At 38.9% G+C, this 20,280-nt stretch overlaps 1 protein-coding gene across 5 annotated transcripts in view; it reads right to left on the reverse strand.

The window, feature by feature from the left end:
- TSPAN12 (tetraspanin 12) overlaps positions 1-20,280 on the reverse strand; it is a 65,729-nt gene that overhangs the window by 40,547 nt on the left and 4,902 nt on the right. For all 5 annotated transcript variants that reach the window (XM_068549361.1, XM_068549365.1, XM_068549364.1 and 2 more), the window contains exons 3-4: positions 10,413-10,495; positions 8,847-8,982 (exon numbers count right to left, since the gene is read on the reverse strand). In XM_068549361.1, the coding sequence (XP_068405462.1) occupies positions 8,847-8,982; positions 10,413-10,495 (219 nt within the window). The remainder of the gene's footprint in view (positions 1-8,846; positions 8,983-10,412; positions 10,496-20,280) is intronic.

Genomic DNA, 20,280 nt, shown 5'->3' on the forward strand with positions numbered 1-20,280 from the left:
TCAATTCCTCAAAGTCCCTTGCTTCCCCTGCAAAGGCCCTTCTCCCACCTCTGTCCATTCACCAGCCACCCAAATTCTGCCCTCCCCCTCAGATCTCAGTTCAAATGATTCCTCATGTCCCTTTATTAAATGCTCTTGGTAGAACAAGGCTATCTATTGTTCCTTCCAGTTCTTTTAAAGTACTTCAATAACACAAAAGAGAACTTTTAGAATTAAAATATTTTAATCACAAAAGGCAAACTTCTCCAAGTCTTGTTAAAAGTTATCAGTCCGTGTCTTCAACTCAGCTGTGTAAACCCTGCACAGAACCTGAAATTTTATAATATTTTAAATGCTTGTTTCCTAGAAGAGGCACTGAAAAGATTCATATTTTTACTTAACTAGCAACAATTCTTACATTGGCACGTATCATCTAATAAAATTCCAACTTTCTTAAAGATGTTTCTAAAATGTCTTCATGGTTGTAACCATATTGCGGAAATTTGTAGTTTCCAAATTTTAAAGTTTTAAAACTAAAATAGTGGTAACCTAAAGAAAGTTCAGGGATAATCACTTATTTCCGAATAATTCAAATGTAGTGCTTAAGAGGAATACTAAGTGATACAACTACAGTGTTTATACATTTTAAATAAAATTTAAATGAGTGTTTCTGTCATGTGAGCTGAGAAGAGTCATTTTAATCTGAGCATATAATTGGAGCCTGTAATAACCCTTTATCTGAATAAAGGGGGAAATGGGGACTTCCCTGTTGGTCTAGTGGTTAAGACTCCATGCTTCCACTGCAGGGGGCACGGGTTCGATCCCTGGTCAGGGAACTAAGATCCCACGTGCCACGCAGCGAGGCCAAAAAAAAAAAAAAATCCCTTCTATGAATAAAGGGGGAAATATATGGATCACAATTCTGAAAAAGTAGGTTTTTTTAATTTATGAAATTTCATGAAAAAAACCTTTAATTCATAAGCTGTTATTTAGTCATCAAATTCATCAGATATTGCATATTAAGTAAATATTCAACATCATTTTTCTATACAGGTTTTCTGAAAGCTACTTTCCTCATTATAGCTTAAACGACTTAATTCTCTCGTCTTTTACATGTGTCATTTGCTTGTCTATTGATTTAACTCTGTTTCCTGAGTCATCTAGACACCGATATGATTTTGAATGAATAGCTACTGTTTTACCTAGGCCAAAGGAAGTCAATAGACGCTGGACCCAGATGTGAAAGCAAAAACTCTACACAATTGCTGAATTAACCTCAAGGTAGCATTTGCTGAACCTGTAACCAGCATCCACAGCAGAATCACCCTTTCAGAGCACGTGCTGCCAGAGAAATATCTGTCACTGAACTCTGCACAGACTAGGTATATTCACCAAATCAGTGGGTATAGATTTATACGGCTTATATTTAACCAAAGCTATCGCAAATGTGTATAATAAGAAACAATATATAACAAAGCTTAAAATGCTTACCAGGACAGAGTATACCTAAATTATACCAAAGTCAGAAATACAAAACCTTGAGCCATTCATACTTCAAACCCTAAAGTAAGCAAAAAGTCCAAAGAACACTCAAGATCCTGTCATAAAGACCCACCACTAAGGGCATGAATATCATGACATTTCCTTTCAGAGACATCTGCTTATGTGCTTTTCCGGGGTATAATTAGAGACAGTCAAACCAGCATCACTTAAGAAACAGAAAGGTTAATGGAGCTCTGTCCTGGGCTTTGTGTGCATACAAAACCGAGATGTGCAAGCTGAGCCTCCAGATGCAGAAACGCCTACATCATCTTCCGTTTCCTCTGCTTGTAATTTTTGTGAGTTTAACAACTAAATTTTAAAGCTATAGCTCTAAAAGAATTCTAGTTAACATGTCGAAATAAAACGCATATATTGAAGGGATATGTTTCTATTAGATGACAAACGCATAAATATTGAATAATACCCCGTTTCCTCATGTCAAGTAATACAAACATTACTATCATGTGCAAAAATTCTATCTCAGCAAAGTCTGCTGAATTCAGCTGCCTTCCACTCAGTCCCCAAAGTCTCAGTCCAGACCCTGTGCATGGCTTCCAAAGACTAGGGTATAACCACTAACCAGCCTTCCCAATGCCTCCAGCCCTTAATGTTATCATTTCATTAAACGCTGGAAACACCCATCGACTCTGTATAGTCCAAGGGATAACATCAGACTCTCCTACAAAGACCTTCATGGTTGGCCTACTTCATGCGCTTTTCACTGGCACCATAGCTACATGGAACTTCTAAGTTTTGCCTAAACTTGCCATGTTCTTTCACTCTTCTGTATCTTTGCACATACTCTTCACGTGGCTTCCCTCCTCCACCAGAAAACTCTTACACATTTTCAACATCCAGCTCAAATAAAGACTCTCCTGCAAAACCTACCAGAAATCTCCAACCGCTCCTTGTTCCGGGTTCCCACACTAATTTATTTATAACCTTAATACTGTATCGTGCTGTGATATTTTCTTTGCAGTCTCCCATTTCATCTTTGTATCTCATGTCTATCACAGACTGAGTATTCAGTATATGTTTACAGAGGGAAAAAGGAAAGAGAGGGGAAGGAAAGAGGGCAGAAAGGGAAAGAGAAGTTGTTTGATTCTTGGACAGGATAAGGGAGAACGATGGTCGAATTTTTAGAGTTCCTTCCTTAATAAGGACATTAAAAGATTATATTTTTAAAAGTTGAATGACTACTGAATACCTTGGATTACAGATGAAGCATATTTAAGTCTTATAGAAATAGTGCCAGTAATTAATTAAATGTATTCCAGTCATTGGGTGGTGGAATGAAACACGTATAGACTTGGAGCATAAATTGAATCTGAATGCTAATGAAAGCAGCTAGCAGGCGTGTATCTTCAGGCACCCTACTTCCCCTCAGGTGTAAAATAAGTCTAACCATATAAAGTTGCTATAAGTATTTTCTGAGAAAACAGAGTGAAACTCTGGGCAGAAGAACATGCAATCAATGATATGATGGACTTTGATTTAGAAATAAAGGTGCTAGGCTAGCAACCAAAACTATAAATAGCAAATAATAAAGATATTTAACTTAATAATTTAATTTTAACTTAATGGGTTATAAGAAGCTGTATAATTATTAAATGCATAACTACTTAAAAGAAAGACTTAAAGTCAGTAGAAAATTAACTACTATTTAAAGATATTCCCATTTTGCATTATGATTTTAAACAACAGAAAACTGAGGATGGTTAACTTCTCCATGGCCATTAAAAACGTACTTGATTTCTCTTAAGAGAATCAGTTCAAATCTGGTTCAACCACTGGATATTTTAAGAAAGCTTTAAAAGTGCTTCCACACAATCACTAGCTATGTGCAAATTCTCTGGGATAATAAAAGTGAAAAAAAAAAAAAACCTTCCCTTTTAAATACAAGGTACTGATCTTAAACATGTAAGGCACAGGCAACTTAATTTCTGACCAGTGCCTGACAAGTTGTGGTTTGCTGGCAGCTGAGCATATATTAGCATCACAGTCTGACAAATGACGATCTCCTGACGGTGACATTCAGCTGTTGTCGATATTGTAAACATGTCTGTTCAATCTGTTTACATTCCCCCTGAGCTGGCACTGCTTTCCTAATGCCTCTGTTAATAGCAAGGTAGAATTGCAATAACAAATGAATTTCATTTAGTCTACAGCTAAAAGCCTTGGGAAGTACCCATCTAAAGCTTGAAACCAATTTCCATTTAGCTTCAATTTCTCTTGTAAAGAGAAAAGGAACTTCTGTTACTGAAATTACTTTGAAAGTCATGGCACATTCAAGCTTATCTTCCTATTCATTTTGGCTTGTTTTCCCAATATAATTAGAATTTAATTACTTGTAATATCCTCCTATATGTATATAAAAGTTTCTGTTCTGTGACAGTTTCATATTTATTAAGAATAAATCTGGTTAGAGTAGGGTTGACAAATTCAGCAAATAAAAATACAAGATGCTCATTTAAATCTGAGTTTCAGATAAAAAATAGTGTTTTAGTAGATGTATATCCTAAATATTGCATGGGACATACTTATACGAAAATATTATTTGTCGTCTATCTGAAAGCCAAGTTTAATTGGATGTCCTGTAGTTTATTTAGGAAACTTAAATTAGGGTGTTTTAACAATCTGCATCTATAATTCAATAAAAGGGTCAACTTCATGACCAAGATTCACCAGAAATGTTTTCCTACAGGTGGTCTCTTAGCCTGCAGTTGTTTTTCTGGAAGGGTGAGCGTGGGAAGGCAGGTCGGTTATAAAGATCTGTTTTGAGCCTCTCTCACTTTTTCTTGATCAGTCTGATGAATAATGGCATTTTGACTTCTGCTTAAACAGCACCACAGCCCAGTTGCCAGACCTTTTCTTAGTAATCATTCAAGAGTTGTGGTAGCTCTCAGAGATACTGGTGGTCTTTAAAAAAAAAAAAAAAAAAAAACTTTCTTCTCTAATCTGGTTTACAGGTCTTAAAAGTGAAGCGCAATTTTGAGTACAAGGAAATGGACCAGTTGGATTGAATGCATTGGGCTTATTTAAACATTTACATCCAAAATTAAGGAACCTCCTAATTTAAAAAAATTAGGATAAAAAGCTAAAGGACACAAAGGAAGAAATCATGTGAGTTGCATTGCAAATATTTGCCGAAGACCTAACATCCTGTCATAGCCTGCCTTAGTGCACACCCCTTTAACAGGCCACTGTTGTCAAAACCCATGTAAGAGCCAGGCTCCTCCCTTAAAATCTCACCCTCTTCACTGCCTTCCAGACACCATCCTCCCTATCTGATGTGCTGGCCACTTCTACTCACACTGTTCTAATCTCCTGTCTATTACTCGATTTCATAAAAAGTTATTAAAGCAATAGGCAAGATGAATGGTTCATATTATCAAGTTGTTTGTAGTCTGGCAGTTTGGGCTGGTTATAAAAAAAAAGGGAAATTTATAATAGGAGAAATGCACTGGACTTCAAAAGTTGAGACATGTCTGTTGGAGACATCGGCAAAGGCCCAATGAGAATGGGCTTGGCAGTCAGAAACACAGAGGTCTGAATCAAAGCTTTACCTGCTAGTGCTGAGTGACCTTGGACATATTACTGAACCTCTCTGAACCTCATTTGCAAACATCTATCTTAGATGATTGCTGTTGAGTTTAAAATGAAAGATCATAGGAAAAATGTTTTATACAATGTGAGATACCTAATCCTTAAGATATACTAAGTATTAATAATTAAATAATACTAAGATACTTAAGCATTTAAGAAAAGGCAGCAATTACAGAGTAAAATAGTGAAGTTGTTGCAAACATGTTGTTCGAACTAGACTGTGATGATCTGAATCCCATATACTCCGTTTACTAGCTACGCAAACAGGCAAATCACTGAGCCGATCTGTGCTTCATTTCCTCATCTATATTATGGGAATAATAATAGTATCTATCTCGAAATTGATTAATTAATGTAAAGCCCTTCATATACAAATTTCATTTAAACCTCTACGAGTCTGAAAGCATTACAGTTTGTAAACACATGAGAAATGTTAACTACTTTGATTATCATCATCATCTTTGTCATTATTACAATTTCAGGAGGTAGTATTTCAGGCAAATTGTAATGGGCTGGTAGTACTGAAACAAAAGCATTAAGAAGAAATTCCCAGCTAAGGGACAGCAGGAATAAGAGCAGGAAAGAACAGTCAGAAAATGAAGTAGGTAAGAAAGCTAAAAATGGTAGATGAAGGTTTGATTGCAGAAGAGCTTGATGCAAGATTGAAGTGTCTCTAAACACTTCATTACCCAACCAGCAGTCTTTCAAGGTTTCTGTTTCAAGGAACAGAGGAGTAATGTGATCACTGTTGCATTGTATTAATCGGCCGCACTGGTTTGGGGTAAATTAGGAGACAACAGAGGCAGGAAGTTTAGTTAGGGGGCTCTGCACTGTTTCAGCAAGACATCAGGAGAGGGACCTCCCTGGTGGCGCAGTGGTTAAGAATCCGCCTGCCAGTGCCGGGGGCACGGGTTCAATCCCTGGTCCAGGAAGATCCCTCATGCCGCAGAGCAACTAAGCCCACGCGTAACAACTACTGAGCCTGCGCTCTAGAGCCCGCGAGCCATAGCTGCTGAAGCCCGCGCGCCTAGAGCCCCTGCTCCGCAACAAGAGAAGCCACCGCGATGAGAACCTTGCACACTGCAATGAAGAGTAGCCCCCGCTCACGGCAACTAGAGAAAGCCTGTGCGCAGCAACGAAGACTCAGCGTAGCCAAAAACTTAAAAATAAATAAAATAAATTAAGGAAAAAAAAAAAAATCAGGAGAGCCTGAACCTGGGCATTCCAAATAAGAAACAGAGGGATGGGATCCCGAGATTGTAGAACTAGAACCTACAGGATTTGACAACTGTTTAGAGAAGGAGGCTATGGAAAGAAAGGCAGAGAAAAAACTGCCTGAGAAGCAGATCAGATGCAGACCAGTTACGAGCAACAAGTAATTGGGAGCTGAGACCACAGATCATTCTTCAAGCAAAGGAAAGGCTGTGCTGGGTTTAGACAGAGTAACATCTAGGAACTTGCTAGGAGGAGACAGGCAGCCGGATGGGAATGGGGAACAAACTGCCACAGAGAGTCAACAGGAAGGAACAACCAAGAGCTGATGGCAGCCAGGGACACATGGAACAGCGATTCACCAAAAGCTGCTTTGGAAAAGAGTACATCCACCAAAAGGGGCGGGGATGGGATAAAGCAGTATCAATCTATGCCAGTCGTCCTCCTGGAGGAGAGGCCGACCCCTTGGGACTGAGCTTGGAGCTCTTCTCTAGCCTCAGTACTCAGAGTAAATCTCATTAGAGGTCTTGTCAGACAGTAGTGAAATTGTCTGTCTATCCACTGTGTATACACTGGTCTGACGGCAAAGGCTAATAGTGCCTATATTCTCCATAAATGTTTGAAGAATGAATGAATGAACAAGTTTCTGGCCCTTAGAACCTCAGTCCTCCATGTCACCTTTGCATCATAAGGTTCTTTCCAACATCACAAACTAGCTCCCATGCACAAGTCTCTATGACTCATCCTGCCCCAAGGAGAGCCCAAATTACCTCGTTATTTGTCAAATTGTTTTACTTGCATTCAAGCAATCTAATGGAATGTGTAAATGGTTTTCAGAATATGTTCCTAAAAGTCTTTGAAGTTCCATGAAATACACTATCCTACCCCACCCCACCTCCACAGTCCAGGGACCATCCAGAATCATACCAGTTGGGAGGAGGAAGAAGAACAGCAGCCATATTTAAATTGGTTGTATACATAGGACATCATTGTAAGACTGTGGTTTTAAAAAAGGATTCTGAGATTTTTTTTTGTTTTTTGAGTTTCAATACCGTATCCATCCTTTAAACTGTAAGTTTCATATAAAGTAAGTCCCTTAGTTTGTTTAAATTATAGTCCAAATTTCTTGAATTGCAACATAAGGTTCCAAACCCTTCCACCTCCTCTCCCCTGAGAGAAGAAAATTAACGACATATTATAAATAAAATACAGTCAAAAGCATTGTATACCAAAGTGAACAGAAGTAAGGCAATGGGCATGTCCCCTTTCTCTGAGAGTGGTTTATTTTCTGCAGCATTTTCTGTTTTCCAATCATGGACCTGAAGAGTTATCCTCTACGAAGCCAAGTAATACATTAACACAGGTTGCTCCTGTGAAATGCAAAGCTTTAGCTCAGCTTCACACTAAGAGTCTGTTTTAATGGGCTTGGGACGGCAGCTAGTCAAGCCCTGGTGTGCAGGAGCTGGCTCCTGAGAGCCAATCTGTGCTCATCTCTCCCCAGCTCTGCATTCAGTAATAGCAAGTTGGTAGCCTGAAATCGACCATGCTGGGAGTATTTACATCGCAGAAATCTTCAAATGCTACAAATCAGGGCTTTTTTTCTGCTCAGATATCCTGCTTATCAGCACACCATAAAAAAACCTTTTTTTTAAGTTCCCTACAAGAAATGAGTGCACAGATACCATTGAGAACTACTGCGAAGAAAGGAATATACTCAATGAATTACTTTTTAGGAATCTGATATGTCTGCAATTACATGTTAGCAGCCTCAAGCCCCTGGTGCCACTAACATATAATATTTTATACACTCAGTGAGCTTCAAAAATCTATATGTAAACTGTATTTTTAATTGACTCAAGTTTTTAATGTTAAAAGAGGGTTTGCTCATTTTTGAATTAAATGCATAATCATAGATTTTGGAATCATAGAGTTTGAGTGCTGAAGGGAATTTAAGAAGTAATTTAGTCCAACTGTTCCAGAATTTTTAAAAAACAAAACACTAAAACTATAGAAACTGAGACTCATATCCACTAACCTAGGTAAAGGCAGTGCCGGGATTATGATGTCTGTTTGCTACCTCACCACCTGAATTTCCACATGGGTTTAAGTGGAGGGTTTGCTTAAAACAAGAAAAGAGAGAAAGAAACAGAGTTCCATTATGACGTCTCAGTTCTAGTCCCGAGGGGTCTGTTGGAGTGGTAATAAGGTCCATGACACTAGAAAAAATTTGTACTTTCAAATGAAAATGTCAACACATGGCCTGAGTGAAATAATTAAATACTGTACATATTTCTGCACCTCATCTTCTGAGTACAGCAAATACTTGTACTGAAATCGTCTCTCATGGAAAGAACACTTCCCTTCTCACAGGATGTTGAACAATGACCACAGATTAGGAAACTGCTATCACAGTTCCCTAAGCATGTAATCTTGTGCACTGATGAACCAATAATACATTACTGGTTGGTCTTTTTAACCACAATAAAGAGAAGATATAAACACCGTACCCATGCAAGAAGTAAGAGATTTCTTTTTACTGTTCCACAGTATCCTAACATCCCCACGATGATCAGGAAACAGCAAACAGCAATCATGACCGGATGAACCACAGGAAAATAAGTCAAGATGACAGCCTCCTCTACCCTGAAAGAAGAACGATAATGTCATATTATAAATAAAATATAACCAAAATGCACCCAAGACATAGTACAAGACACAACTGACTTGTGTTAATAATCCTTTAAATCATCACGCCTCAAAGCTGACGACTGGATTTCTATCTTCAAAATCACTGAACAATCACCAGTTTTCTTGCTTGTTTTATTTTTTTGTCTTGTTTGGTTTAGTTTTTTATACAAGTGGTAGCCTTCCTACCTCAGCTCTTTTAAAATATAAGATAGGGGTCGTCAGTAAAAAGTCGATCTAATATTAGCTCTGAAGCCTTAACCTGAGGAAACCACATGAGACTTTTCACTATTTCTTTTTTTGTTTATAAATTTATTTATTTATTTATTTATTTATTTTTGGCCGCATTGGGTCTTTGTTGTTGCACACGGGCTTTCTCTAGTTGCGGCGAGCAGGGACTACTCTTCGTTGCGGTGCACGGGCTTCTCATTTTGGTGGCTTCTCTTGTTGCGGAGCACGGGCTCTAGGCGTGCGGGCTTCAGTAGTTGCGGCACACAGGCTTAGCTGCTCTGTGGCATGTGGGATCTTCCTGCACCAGGGCTCGAACCCGTGCCCCTGCCCTGGCAGGCGGATTCTTAACCACCGCGCCACCAGGGAAACCCTTTTCACCATTTCTTAACGGAGAAGGCTCTCCCTACTCTTCTCTGGTCTGGGACTCCATATGCAGTGCGCACTTTCTCCCCAACAAATGACCTTTCCCAAAGATGCGAAACACTGCTATGGAAGGGAAATTGGTCTGAATTAAAAGGAAGGGAGGAAGATGCTTTCTGCTAAGACTATGAAAAAATGATTAACTAGAGCCATAACAGTAAGAGTAATAATTAAGATAACAAAAAACGACCGTTACAAAGTGCTTACTAAGCTCCATCGTGTTAAGGACTTTATAGAAATATATCTCAGTTAATCCTTAGGAAAATTCAGAGTGGTATATAATACAATCCCCATTCAGAGGTGAAGAAACTGAGGCTCAGAGAAGTTAAGTAATTTGCCCCTTGAGATGTTAGTGAGTCAATCCTTGAAACTGGGTAAGAAAATGACATTTGGGGTTTGGTTTTCATTAGCTCAGGAATATGAAGGCAAGAAGAAGTTGGCGATTATTTTCTTAAGGAAAAGTAGCTGTGTCGTCCTTTATACACAAATATGACACGGCTGGCACACTGTCAGAAGGACAGCCGAACGGTATTACCATAACCACAAGTGTCCTCTAGAACCAGTGGCACACCTTAATGAGAATGCTGGAAAGTGCAAGTGTTGCCATGGGCAGGAAAAACTTTCCAAACGATCGTGGATGAGCACTACCATCTAAACAGCCTAGGGCAGAGTTACTTAGAAACTAGTGTCTGAGGAAACCCTGATGAAAGAAATCAATCATTAATTATAAAGCCTACCTTGTTTCTGCAGTTAAAGTCAGAACATTATTTAGGTAGTCCCTCATCCAAGCGGAAACTGCCAACACGCTGATGGACATCAACTGGGGGGAAAAAAGTACAAACTGGTGACGAAGGATTTATGCACCATGCTCTGCAGGACTCACAATAAAAAATTAAGGATTGTATTTACATAATCATTATGTTTTTTCCTAATTACCATTTACCACCTGTTGAAATTTACTATTACTATAAATATCTGCCATTCTGTTTTGTAATCATGTCATAGCTACTAAATAGAATGTCACTAAACAGTATACAGATAGCAGAACTATTAGATACAGTAGTTCAGGACAGGAATTGTACAGAACAACTAAATTATCCAATGTACAACATGAGCCTAAAACACGTCATATGTAAAAGCAAGGGAGCAATCAAATACTACTGATGCTGTCCAAAACGTCACAGGAGCTAACTTCAAAGGACTTCCATTGGCTAAAGTTAAACAATTTGAGCATGAAAATAATAGTCATAATAATAATAATAAATGCAACGGTTTAAAACATCCAATATGCTAAAATCTATGAATTCACAATAAGAGTTAAACAAAACTCATTAACCAGCTTTGGAGGATGTTGGATATTCAGTTCATTATTCAGAAAACTGATAAGAATCCAATATGTATCCAATCTTTCTTATACGAACTAAAGAAAAGAACCAAAGACTTAATGAAAGTTTTTAATGGAAGAATGTCTGCTAATAAGTACAGAAAGCATGACAGAATGTCACTATTTGCTAATCTTTTCTGAAATAATGGCTCTCTTGGCAAAGATACTCAACGACTGCCAAAATTATCAAGTCAGTGGCTCTCAGTCCTGTCTGTACATCAGAATCAACCAGGACTCTTAAAAAAATTACTGAGCCCAGATCCACCCTGAACCAATTTTTGGAAGTGGGGCCTGGGCATCAAAAGTGGGTAAAGGCTCCACAGATGTTCTAATGGGTAGTAAGGGCTGAGAACTACCGCATTAAGTGAAAGGCCGATGGGGACTTTTAGAATGGAGAGATCAGGTTGACGTAAAACACCAGATGCCCTGATCAATCTTAGTATCATAAAAAGAGGCAACCGGATATAATAATGTCCCCAATATGATGCAATCAGAAGTACTCAGAGATACCTTTGAGGTTAATTTAACCAAAAAGTCAAACCTGAATCTAATCAAGCCTCCAGCTCTATCAGTTTATAGGAAATACAAGGAACAGATTTAAACTTGTTAAATGTCACCATCAGGATGCAATCAACAAAATCAAGAATATAAGAAATTTTACAGAACAAATGATCTGGTTTCTTCAATTTAAAAAGCTGGCAGGTGGAACAAAAAGAAGGAAGGAGAAACTGTTATAAATTAAAAGAGATTTAAGAGATTGTCCAAGGCAATGTCAGGACCTTGGTTTGGATCCTGATTTAAATGAATCAACCACAAAGAGCCATTTATGAGAAGACTGGCGATATTGGATATTTGAAAATATTTGAAAATATTTACAATAGGCAGGTCATGGAAGTGGCCTAAATGCCCATTGACAGACAAATGGATAAAGAAGATGTGGTACATATATACAATGGAATATTACTCAGCCATAAAAAGGAACAAAGTTGGGTCATTTGTAGAGACGTGGATGGACCTAGAGACTGTCATACAGAGTGAAGTAAGTCAGAAAGAGAAAAACAAATATCGTATATTAACGCATATACGTGAAATCTAGAAGGATGGTACAGATGAACCGGTCTGCAAGGCAGAAATAGAGACACAGATGTTGAGAACAAACATATGGACACCAAGGGGGAAAGCGGGGGGAGGGGGTGATGGAATGAATTGGGAGATTGGGATTGACATATATATATACACTAATATGTATAAAATAGATAACTAATAAGAACTTTCTGTATAAAAAAATAAATAAAATAAAAAATATTGACATCATAAAATAAATTATTGTTTATTATTTTAGATATGACAATAGTATTACTTTTTTTTAAGAATCCTTACCTTTTACAGATACATGCTGAATGGTTTAATAAACAATCACGATGCATAGGGGTTAAGTGAGAAGTGGAGGCTCTGTTGGTAACTGGGGATTAATTATACTGTGCTTTCTACTTCTGTATGTTTTTAATTGTCCATAACTTAAAAAAAAAAATGTTTTTTTTAAACAGCAACTATCTAGAACACATTCAAAATGAGTCTTCCTGGGAGGCTTTTCTAAAAGCTGAAGGTTAACCCTAGGTTCTGAAGGTCTTTCCTATTTTGATGGAAATTTTTCTCAAATGTGCCTTATACTTATCTTCTTAAGTGCAGTATAATGAATTTCAGCTTAATTTGATTTTTAAGAATTTCTGGCATCTTAATGAGCATTGATTACCATTATGTTACAGGTTTTCTGTAAATGCTGAAATAATGAACATACAGGATAGGAATGAGTCTTTACTGACTCAAGGAGTGGCTGTAAACATGCTTTCTGGATAAGGGCTCCTAGGTCAGCAGAACATGTGGAGCTCTGTGACCTCTTGTACAGGGAAGCATGGCCACCTGCCTGGAAAAGCAGCTAGTGAATTCACATATCCTTCATCTAGTTGCAAATACAGTAGATCCCCCCCCTTATCCGAGGGGGATATTTTCCAAGAACCCCACTGGATGCCTGAAACCTTAGAGAGTACCAAACCCTATACATACTAATGTTTTTTTCTATAATAATGGGCGGGTAGCATCTACACCTTGGATACAGTGGACAAAGGGATGATTCACATCCTGGGCCTGACAGTGGGAGATTTCATCACGCTTCTCAGAACTGCACACAATATAAAACTTACAAATTGTTGATTTCTGGAATTTTCCATTTTATATTTTTGGAACACTGTTGACCGTGGGTAACTGAAACTACAGAAAGTGAAACCGAGGATAAGGGGAACTACTGTATTTACTCAGCACCAGCCATCTGCCTTGTACTGTCTGTGCTAGAGTCACAGACCCAACAATGCACAAAAGAAGCAAGATCTCAGCCTTTGTGGAGCTTCTTACCGAACACAAGGAATAAATATGCAAACCAGACAATGACAGACTGTAAAAAGTGACATGAAGCACGGAAAGTGAAGTAACCTGTTCAAGGTCTTGCAGATTCTAAATGGCAGAGCTGGATTCAAATCCAGGCCTTCATCTTTGAAGCTTCAGGGTTACTCACTAACTGCCTTCCAAGTTTAGAAACGAGCATTATATTCCCCAAACAGCGAGGAGATGCACCTGCATCGCATGCAGGGTTCCTTAAAAAAAGGGAGGGGTGGGATTGTAGGGGGAGGTCCTCTGTAGGGTCAGGCTCATGAACTACTTTCTTTGCTGAACGAGGGCTCAGGGCTCAATGGCTTAAAACAGGTTAAGAACCCTGGGATCACAGTTCAGAGGAGAATTAGGCCACTTATTACTATCCTCATTCCTGTTGGGAATGAAGAACAGATTGTAAACCTCATAAAAGTTACCCAGTGGATCAGCCACAGTGTATTAAACATGTTTCTAGCTTCTGTAAACTTGATGCTTTAACATCTGTTCTACATGCTTATGCTGGACACATCTTGGTCTGGACAAACTGATAATATGCCTAAGTCACCTTGCCTTGGCCACCTTCCACCCGCCCTTGCGAGAAGTCCTTCTTCAGGGCCCACAGTTTTCATTTTCAAATACAAACCAACCAATCCGGAGCCCACACTTCCAACCACCCCTTTACTGAGCTCTCTCATTCCAGGCCACTCTACACCTGCCCAAATCACCGCAAGGTCCAGATGCCAGACAACTAGGAACAGAGGCTGCTGAAATTCTTCAAACTAGCCAAAACCTACTTATCCTGCCTTGCCAGTTCCTCCTTGAAGAAGCCCTAATGAAAGCACTTGCTCAGTCTCCCTCTCTCCCTGCCTTGCGATGGACCCCACCATGAGGAGACCTGTACTCTATCTCTTGGGATCTGTGAGTGTAACAGACTATCTTTTCAATGGCAGTTGTCTCCTGATCTGTTGATCTTACCAAACCTCAATAATCACAGTACCTATTACAACACACAGGGCTAGCAGGGGACCATGGGTTGCTTGATTAAATCTGAACCTAAATGGTCTCCCTCTACTTGGCTATATGTGGGTCTTCAAATACCTTATATGTTTCAAGGGAACAGGAAAGTCTACTAATGTGCTATTTTATTTAATTACCTTAATTCTTTTGCAGTTATAAATAATTCTCCCCTCTCTTTATCATTCTTCGAAATAATAACTGATCTTGATTTCTCCATTCTTTAATTTCTCACAGGCTGTTTAGCCAATTTTCAATATCATAGCTCTAAGACAGCTATCAACAAATTATCAGATTCTTCATTTTGCATAATATAGTATCAGTGGTTGTCATTATATACACAGTACTTCCATTCATAATAAAAATGCCATTTTTTAAAACGGCATATTCCAAAACATTTCTAGTACTGTAGAGCAGTTAAGAGCATGGGTTCTGAAGTTATTCTTTCTTTCAAAAAATATGTATTGATCAGCTGCTCTTTGTCAGGTACTGCGCAATGTGCTAGAGATACATACTGATCGGCAATAACAGGCACCAGCTCAAGTCTATGATGAAATTTACTAAGTGAAGAGATCACGTGTTAGTCAAGTGTTAGTCAACTCATCAGAGACACAAATGTGTAACTGCAAAGTGTAATAAGTACTGGGAAGGAATAATACAAGTTGCTGTAAGAACTTCTTTTGGGGGACTTCCCTGGTGGTCCAGTGGCTAAGACTCCATGCTCCCAATGCGGGAGGCCCAGGTTCTATCACTGGTCAGGGAACTAGATCCCTCATGACGCAACTAAAAGATCCCGCATGCCACAACGAAGATCTCACACATGCAGTGAAGATCCCGAGTGCTGCAACTAAGACCCAGCTCAGCCAAATAAATAAATAAATTAAAATAAATAAATAAATATTTTAAAAAAATCCTTTTGGGGTGACTGACCTATTCCATGGGGTCAAGGGGACTTCTCCAGACAGCTAAGATCTGAAAGATAATTATCAAGTTCATTAGGGAAAGGGAGGTTGAAAAGAACATTCCAGTCAGAAAGAACAGCAAAAGTCCCAGGGTGGAAGGCAGCATGATATGTGCAAGGAAGGGAAACCGGCAGGGGGCAAGAATGGAAAGCCAGGCAGGGGCCAGAACACACGGTCTTAGAGATCATTGTAAGGCATACGGTCTTGACCACAGTGACCATAAGAAGCCATTGAATCAAAAAGCCTTGGTTTGAATTTGAATTCCAGCTCTGCTCCTTTTCATCTATATGACTTCGGGTGTGTCATTTAATCTTTCCTAAGCTTCAGTTTCCTCCCACATAAAATGTTATAATAGCAAGTCCAACTTCATAGAGGATTCACAGGATGAAAAAAGAGTAGGATTCTTACACATATTCCCTATTACTATCTTATACATATTACCTCTTCTTTTGACCTCAGGCCTTTCTCTTAATCTTTCTCAGTTTAGGAGACAACTCTTAAATCAGTTCATAAATGTAATCTTCGGATATTTGAAGGTCTAACAAATGGACGGGAAAGGCCGCTCTGGATAGAACTGTCTATTGGACTTCCATAGCCATTCTTATTTTTGACATCTCTAAAACTGAACTCATTTTCATTCTTCTCGAAACCTGTGTGTCCCTCCCACTGGTTTTCCTGTCTCGGTAAATGGTATAATCAATGCTTCAGTCACATCCACTGGCACCTTGGCAAGCAGCCTGAACCTCTCCCTCTTCCTCAGTCCCACATCTAATTGCTTTCAAGTCCAACGGATTGTTCCTGAAACACACCTGATAAATTCCTCCCCCCTTCCTGCCACTCTGGCTACTTCAAGCCCTCAGTTTCTTGCCAGGCAATTATAATCACCTTATAATAGAACTCTCCAGCTCACAGATTCCACCTCAAATTCACCCTTCAGTTAGCTTTATAAAACACAGATCAAGCTCTTCTGCTTATAAAGCTCTAATAGCTGCCCCTTGTGGCTCCTCCCCATCTCTCACTTCCACTTCCCCCAACTCTCTCTTAGAGAATAAGTTTAAACTCTACAGCAGGACACACAGGCCCTCTTCAGTCACCCTTTGACCTATCTCTTCAACTTATTTCCTGCCAACTCCTTCCCACACACATTCTGTCCTTGGATGACAAAAGTTCTGCTTGTGCTTCTCTGATATGCACCACGCAGACCTCCCAAACCTATGTCTTTGCCCATGCAGTTCCCTCTGCCTGGAATGCAATCCTGCCCCAGCCTTTCCATATCATGAGCAGAGCAACCTTATCCTTAAAGACCAGCTCAAACATCAGCTAGAATGTAAAGTTTTCCTCCCAGCTCCCTCCTTACCCAGAGTCAACGCTCTTGTCTAGACTTCACAGAGCAGTTATCTACCGTCTCCTATTTTTACCCACCCATCTCACTCCACTAGAGGACACAGACCACTGCCTCTAGCCCCATCTCACAGTAGAGTACCAGACCCAGTAGTAAGACCTGATACATATTAGATGAATGAGTGAGAAAATAATTAAAGAAAGATGATTTCAACTTGCCAGATAAGCTAACTATTGGAGAACTTTAGCAAAATTAGGAGATGCTTTAAGTGGAACTGAGCTTTCTATCACTGGAAGTTTTCCAGTAGAGAGATGCTTGCTGAATTACATGATGAAAAATTTATATATCAGGTCAGAAGCTGGCTTAAGTGTTCTCAAAAGTCCTTTAAACTACAAATGTTGCAGTCTACTTAGCCCTGCTGTTTTTTTCATTGTAGTCACCGAAGCATTGTAGCTGTGCATAGAACATCAGTAGAAATAGATAATATCAACACAAAGCTTTATCTCACAGTAAACAAGCAATTCTGAAAATACACTGCTTTTTATTATGACCTTATTTCCAGCCACATTAAATGGCTGAGAACAGTTCAATTCTCAAAGAGTGATTTTACTTACTGTTGAGAAAATAATAACAGTAACAACAAATACAGTGCATGCTATAGCAAGAAACTAAGCTAAAATGAGACAAGGTCACTTCAATAACTAATCCTGATGTTATTAAATCTAGAAGGACAAATTATGCAACCAATTCAGGACTCCTTACTAATAATGGTATTTTCTACTAACTTTCCAAATTAAAATAAAATAATTCTTCAACTGTCATTCATGATGATTAAATTATTAGGACATTGTAGTTATCACATGTAACTAGGTTTATAGCTCCTTACATCTTCTCCAATATTGCAAAATATTATCTGTAGTTCAAGGAAATATTTAGAAAATAACACAAAGATTACTTTAGAGAAATATATTTAATATACTACTTGGCAGGACCTCTGCCACCTTCTGTCTTGCAAAAACATTTAGAAAACGCTAGCTCTCAACAAATATTTATAAAAATGAAATTTGCTGTGTTGCAGATATATTCTGGTTTTGCTTGAATTTAATCATATAAAAAAATAACAAGAATCAAGTCATTTCCTATATCAGAATTTATTATGAAATGTATACCTATAGTCTCCAGGAAGTAAGGTTGCAGTCAAAAAATAGACATTTACCTCCTTCAACTGTCTGGCATATATAATATATAGTCTTATATATAAGGTGACAGTAACACTAATCATTTCTGCTCAAGGCTGACAGAATTGGCTGATGTCTAAAGCCAGCCGCCTAAACTTTTCTTTTTATGTCAAATCTGTTAGCAAAGAGCAGAATGTGGAAGAGAGACCAGGAACGTAGTTACATTTCTGTCTCTACAGAGAACTTGGACGAGTAATTCAAACTTTTAGAAACTCTTTTTGCTCATGATGAAAATGCAAAAATTGAACTAGATGCTTTTAAAATTCCCTTTTTTTCTTAAAAACAAAAGGATTCCAATTGTTATTTATTAAAATGTAAAGGTAAGTCAATTTTTGATAATTTGGAGGCTGGCAGCCCAAGGCAAGTACTTCCCAGGAACATGTCTGTCTCAGTTCCCAAGCCTGCTCCCATCCACCTTTTAATCAGTTCATGCCTCAACCAGCTTCCCTTCTGGGGGGCTGGGGGTGGGGGGAGCTGGGAGCAGCAGAAAAAAGCAAACAGATCAGACTATTTGCCTGAAAGCACGGGCACTGCAAATGATGGCTGAAACAAGTTCCGAAGATTCCTCGTGGGTATCATTTAAGCATGAACATCTACTAATTAGGGATGAATAAATCAATAGCAACTTGGAGCTGTGCTGACTAATAGTTTTTATAGATCATGTTGCCCTGCAGACAGGGTGACCATACATCCTGCTCTGACCAGGATGGTTCCACTTTAAGCCTCTGTTGTCCTGTCATCATTATTCATAGAGACAACCCCTTATAACTTCAGTCTCAAAATGGTCCTGATTTCCACAATAAATGATCTGGTCACCCTATAGGCAATGCAGGCAGAAGAAGGGTGCAAGGCTTCATTCTACACCATAGTTTCTGTGCAGCCCAATGGCCCAGCCTGTGACTGTTCTGAGTGGGGGCGACGCCTGAGGGGGCCTGTGAGTGCAGTTGGCAGCAGGGCTGGGCCCCAAGGAAGCCTCCACACCCTTCTCCTCCTCGAAATGCTTCCTTAAGAAGCATGCAGTGGCCTGTCTTTGCTCAGCTGAGCCAACTGCATAAAAAAAAAGTGTATTAGCTTTGCCCCTGAGACTAAAGCTTATTTAATGTTTATTTTTAAAAAGCACTAACATTTCTCGGAGGGCTCTCCTTTATTCCTTAGGAAGAGTTAAAGTAAACTGGAATGCCTTTCATAGTACAGAGTTGGGGGTGGGGAGAGCATCAATTTAAAAAGTAGTATTTTAACATGACTATATAAATGCTGTGTGAATGCAAATACCCACTTGCCAAGAATCTCTTTAGGGTCTGCATGGGTCAGATACCTAAGGTTCACTACAGAAAACCGGAGAAAAAGAAACAGAACATTGAGTCTTCTGTTTTCTTCATCTAGCTTGCATATATCCCAAAAGTGTGAACCAGATTTCCTGTCTGCTTTTTAGGCTTTCTTTTATAAGCTTCTTTTCATATTTTGTCGAGGGTAGTTCCTCTCTCTTGCTACTCTTTGGTAATGGTAAGTGAAAGACAATGGCTCTTATCTGCTGGTGAGAAAAGAGAGTTTAAAACTACAGGTGGGATATTATACTTTTAGAAAATAATAAACAAACGTGATGAATGTTAAGTGCTCACCAATTTCAGGAATTTCCAAAAAGAACCATATGTATCCATTTTTCCAACAGCAGAAAATTATCATCTAAGAATGGCAAACACTCACATCATAAAGCCACAGAAGTTGTCTTTAAAATGGAGGAAAGCTTTCATTTATGAAATACTATGGCATTTAAAAAGTAAAAGTGTGATACATTTGAAGTAAAAATAACCTATTTCCTTGCTCTATCGTGGCCAGAATGTGAATCATGGTCTCCAAAGGGCTCTCAGGGCAGTTTACTCACGTACACTGTGTCTCATGTGCCTTTTCCCATTACAGATCCATAAAACTCATGACAAACCTCGAAGGTCCAGTATCTGTCTGCCAGCCCCAGTAGAGCTGAACCGGGATCATGCTTCTTTACAAGTGAAAGAGCCACCTCAACAGGTGGCAAATCAAGGTGACCGGATCCACAGCAATGAAAGAATGCAGTGCATCTGTGATCTTGAATATTCTGTGGATTGTTTCCTCTTAGACAGGTCTATACCTCCCACTTAAAAAAATTAAATATGTAAGATACACGTTTTTACTGAAAAAAAAAAAAATTCACTGTTTGATATTCAACTCCCAGAACAGAAAAACAAAATTGTATAGGTCCTCAGT

Source organism: Eschrichtius robustus, chromosome 8, assembly GCF_028021215.1.
Source record: "Eschrichtius robustus isolate mEscRob2 chromosome 8, mEscRob2.pri, whole genome shotgun sequence".
NCBI classification, from domain to species: Eukaryota; Metazoa; Chordata; class Mammalia; order Artiodactyla; family Eschrichtiidae; genus Eschrichtius; species Eschrichtius robustus.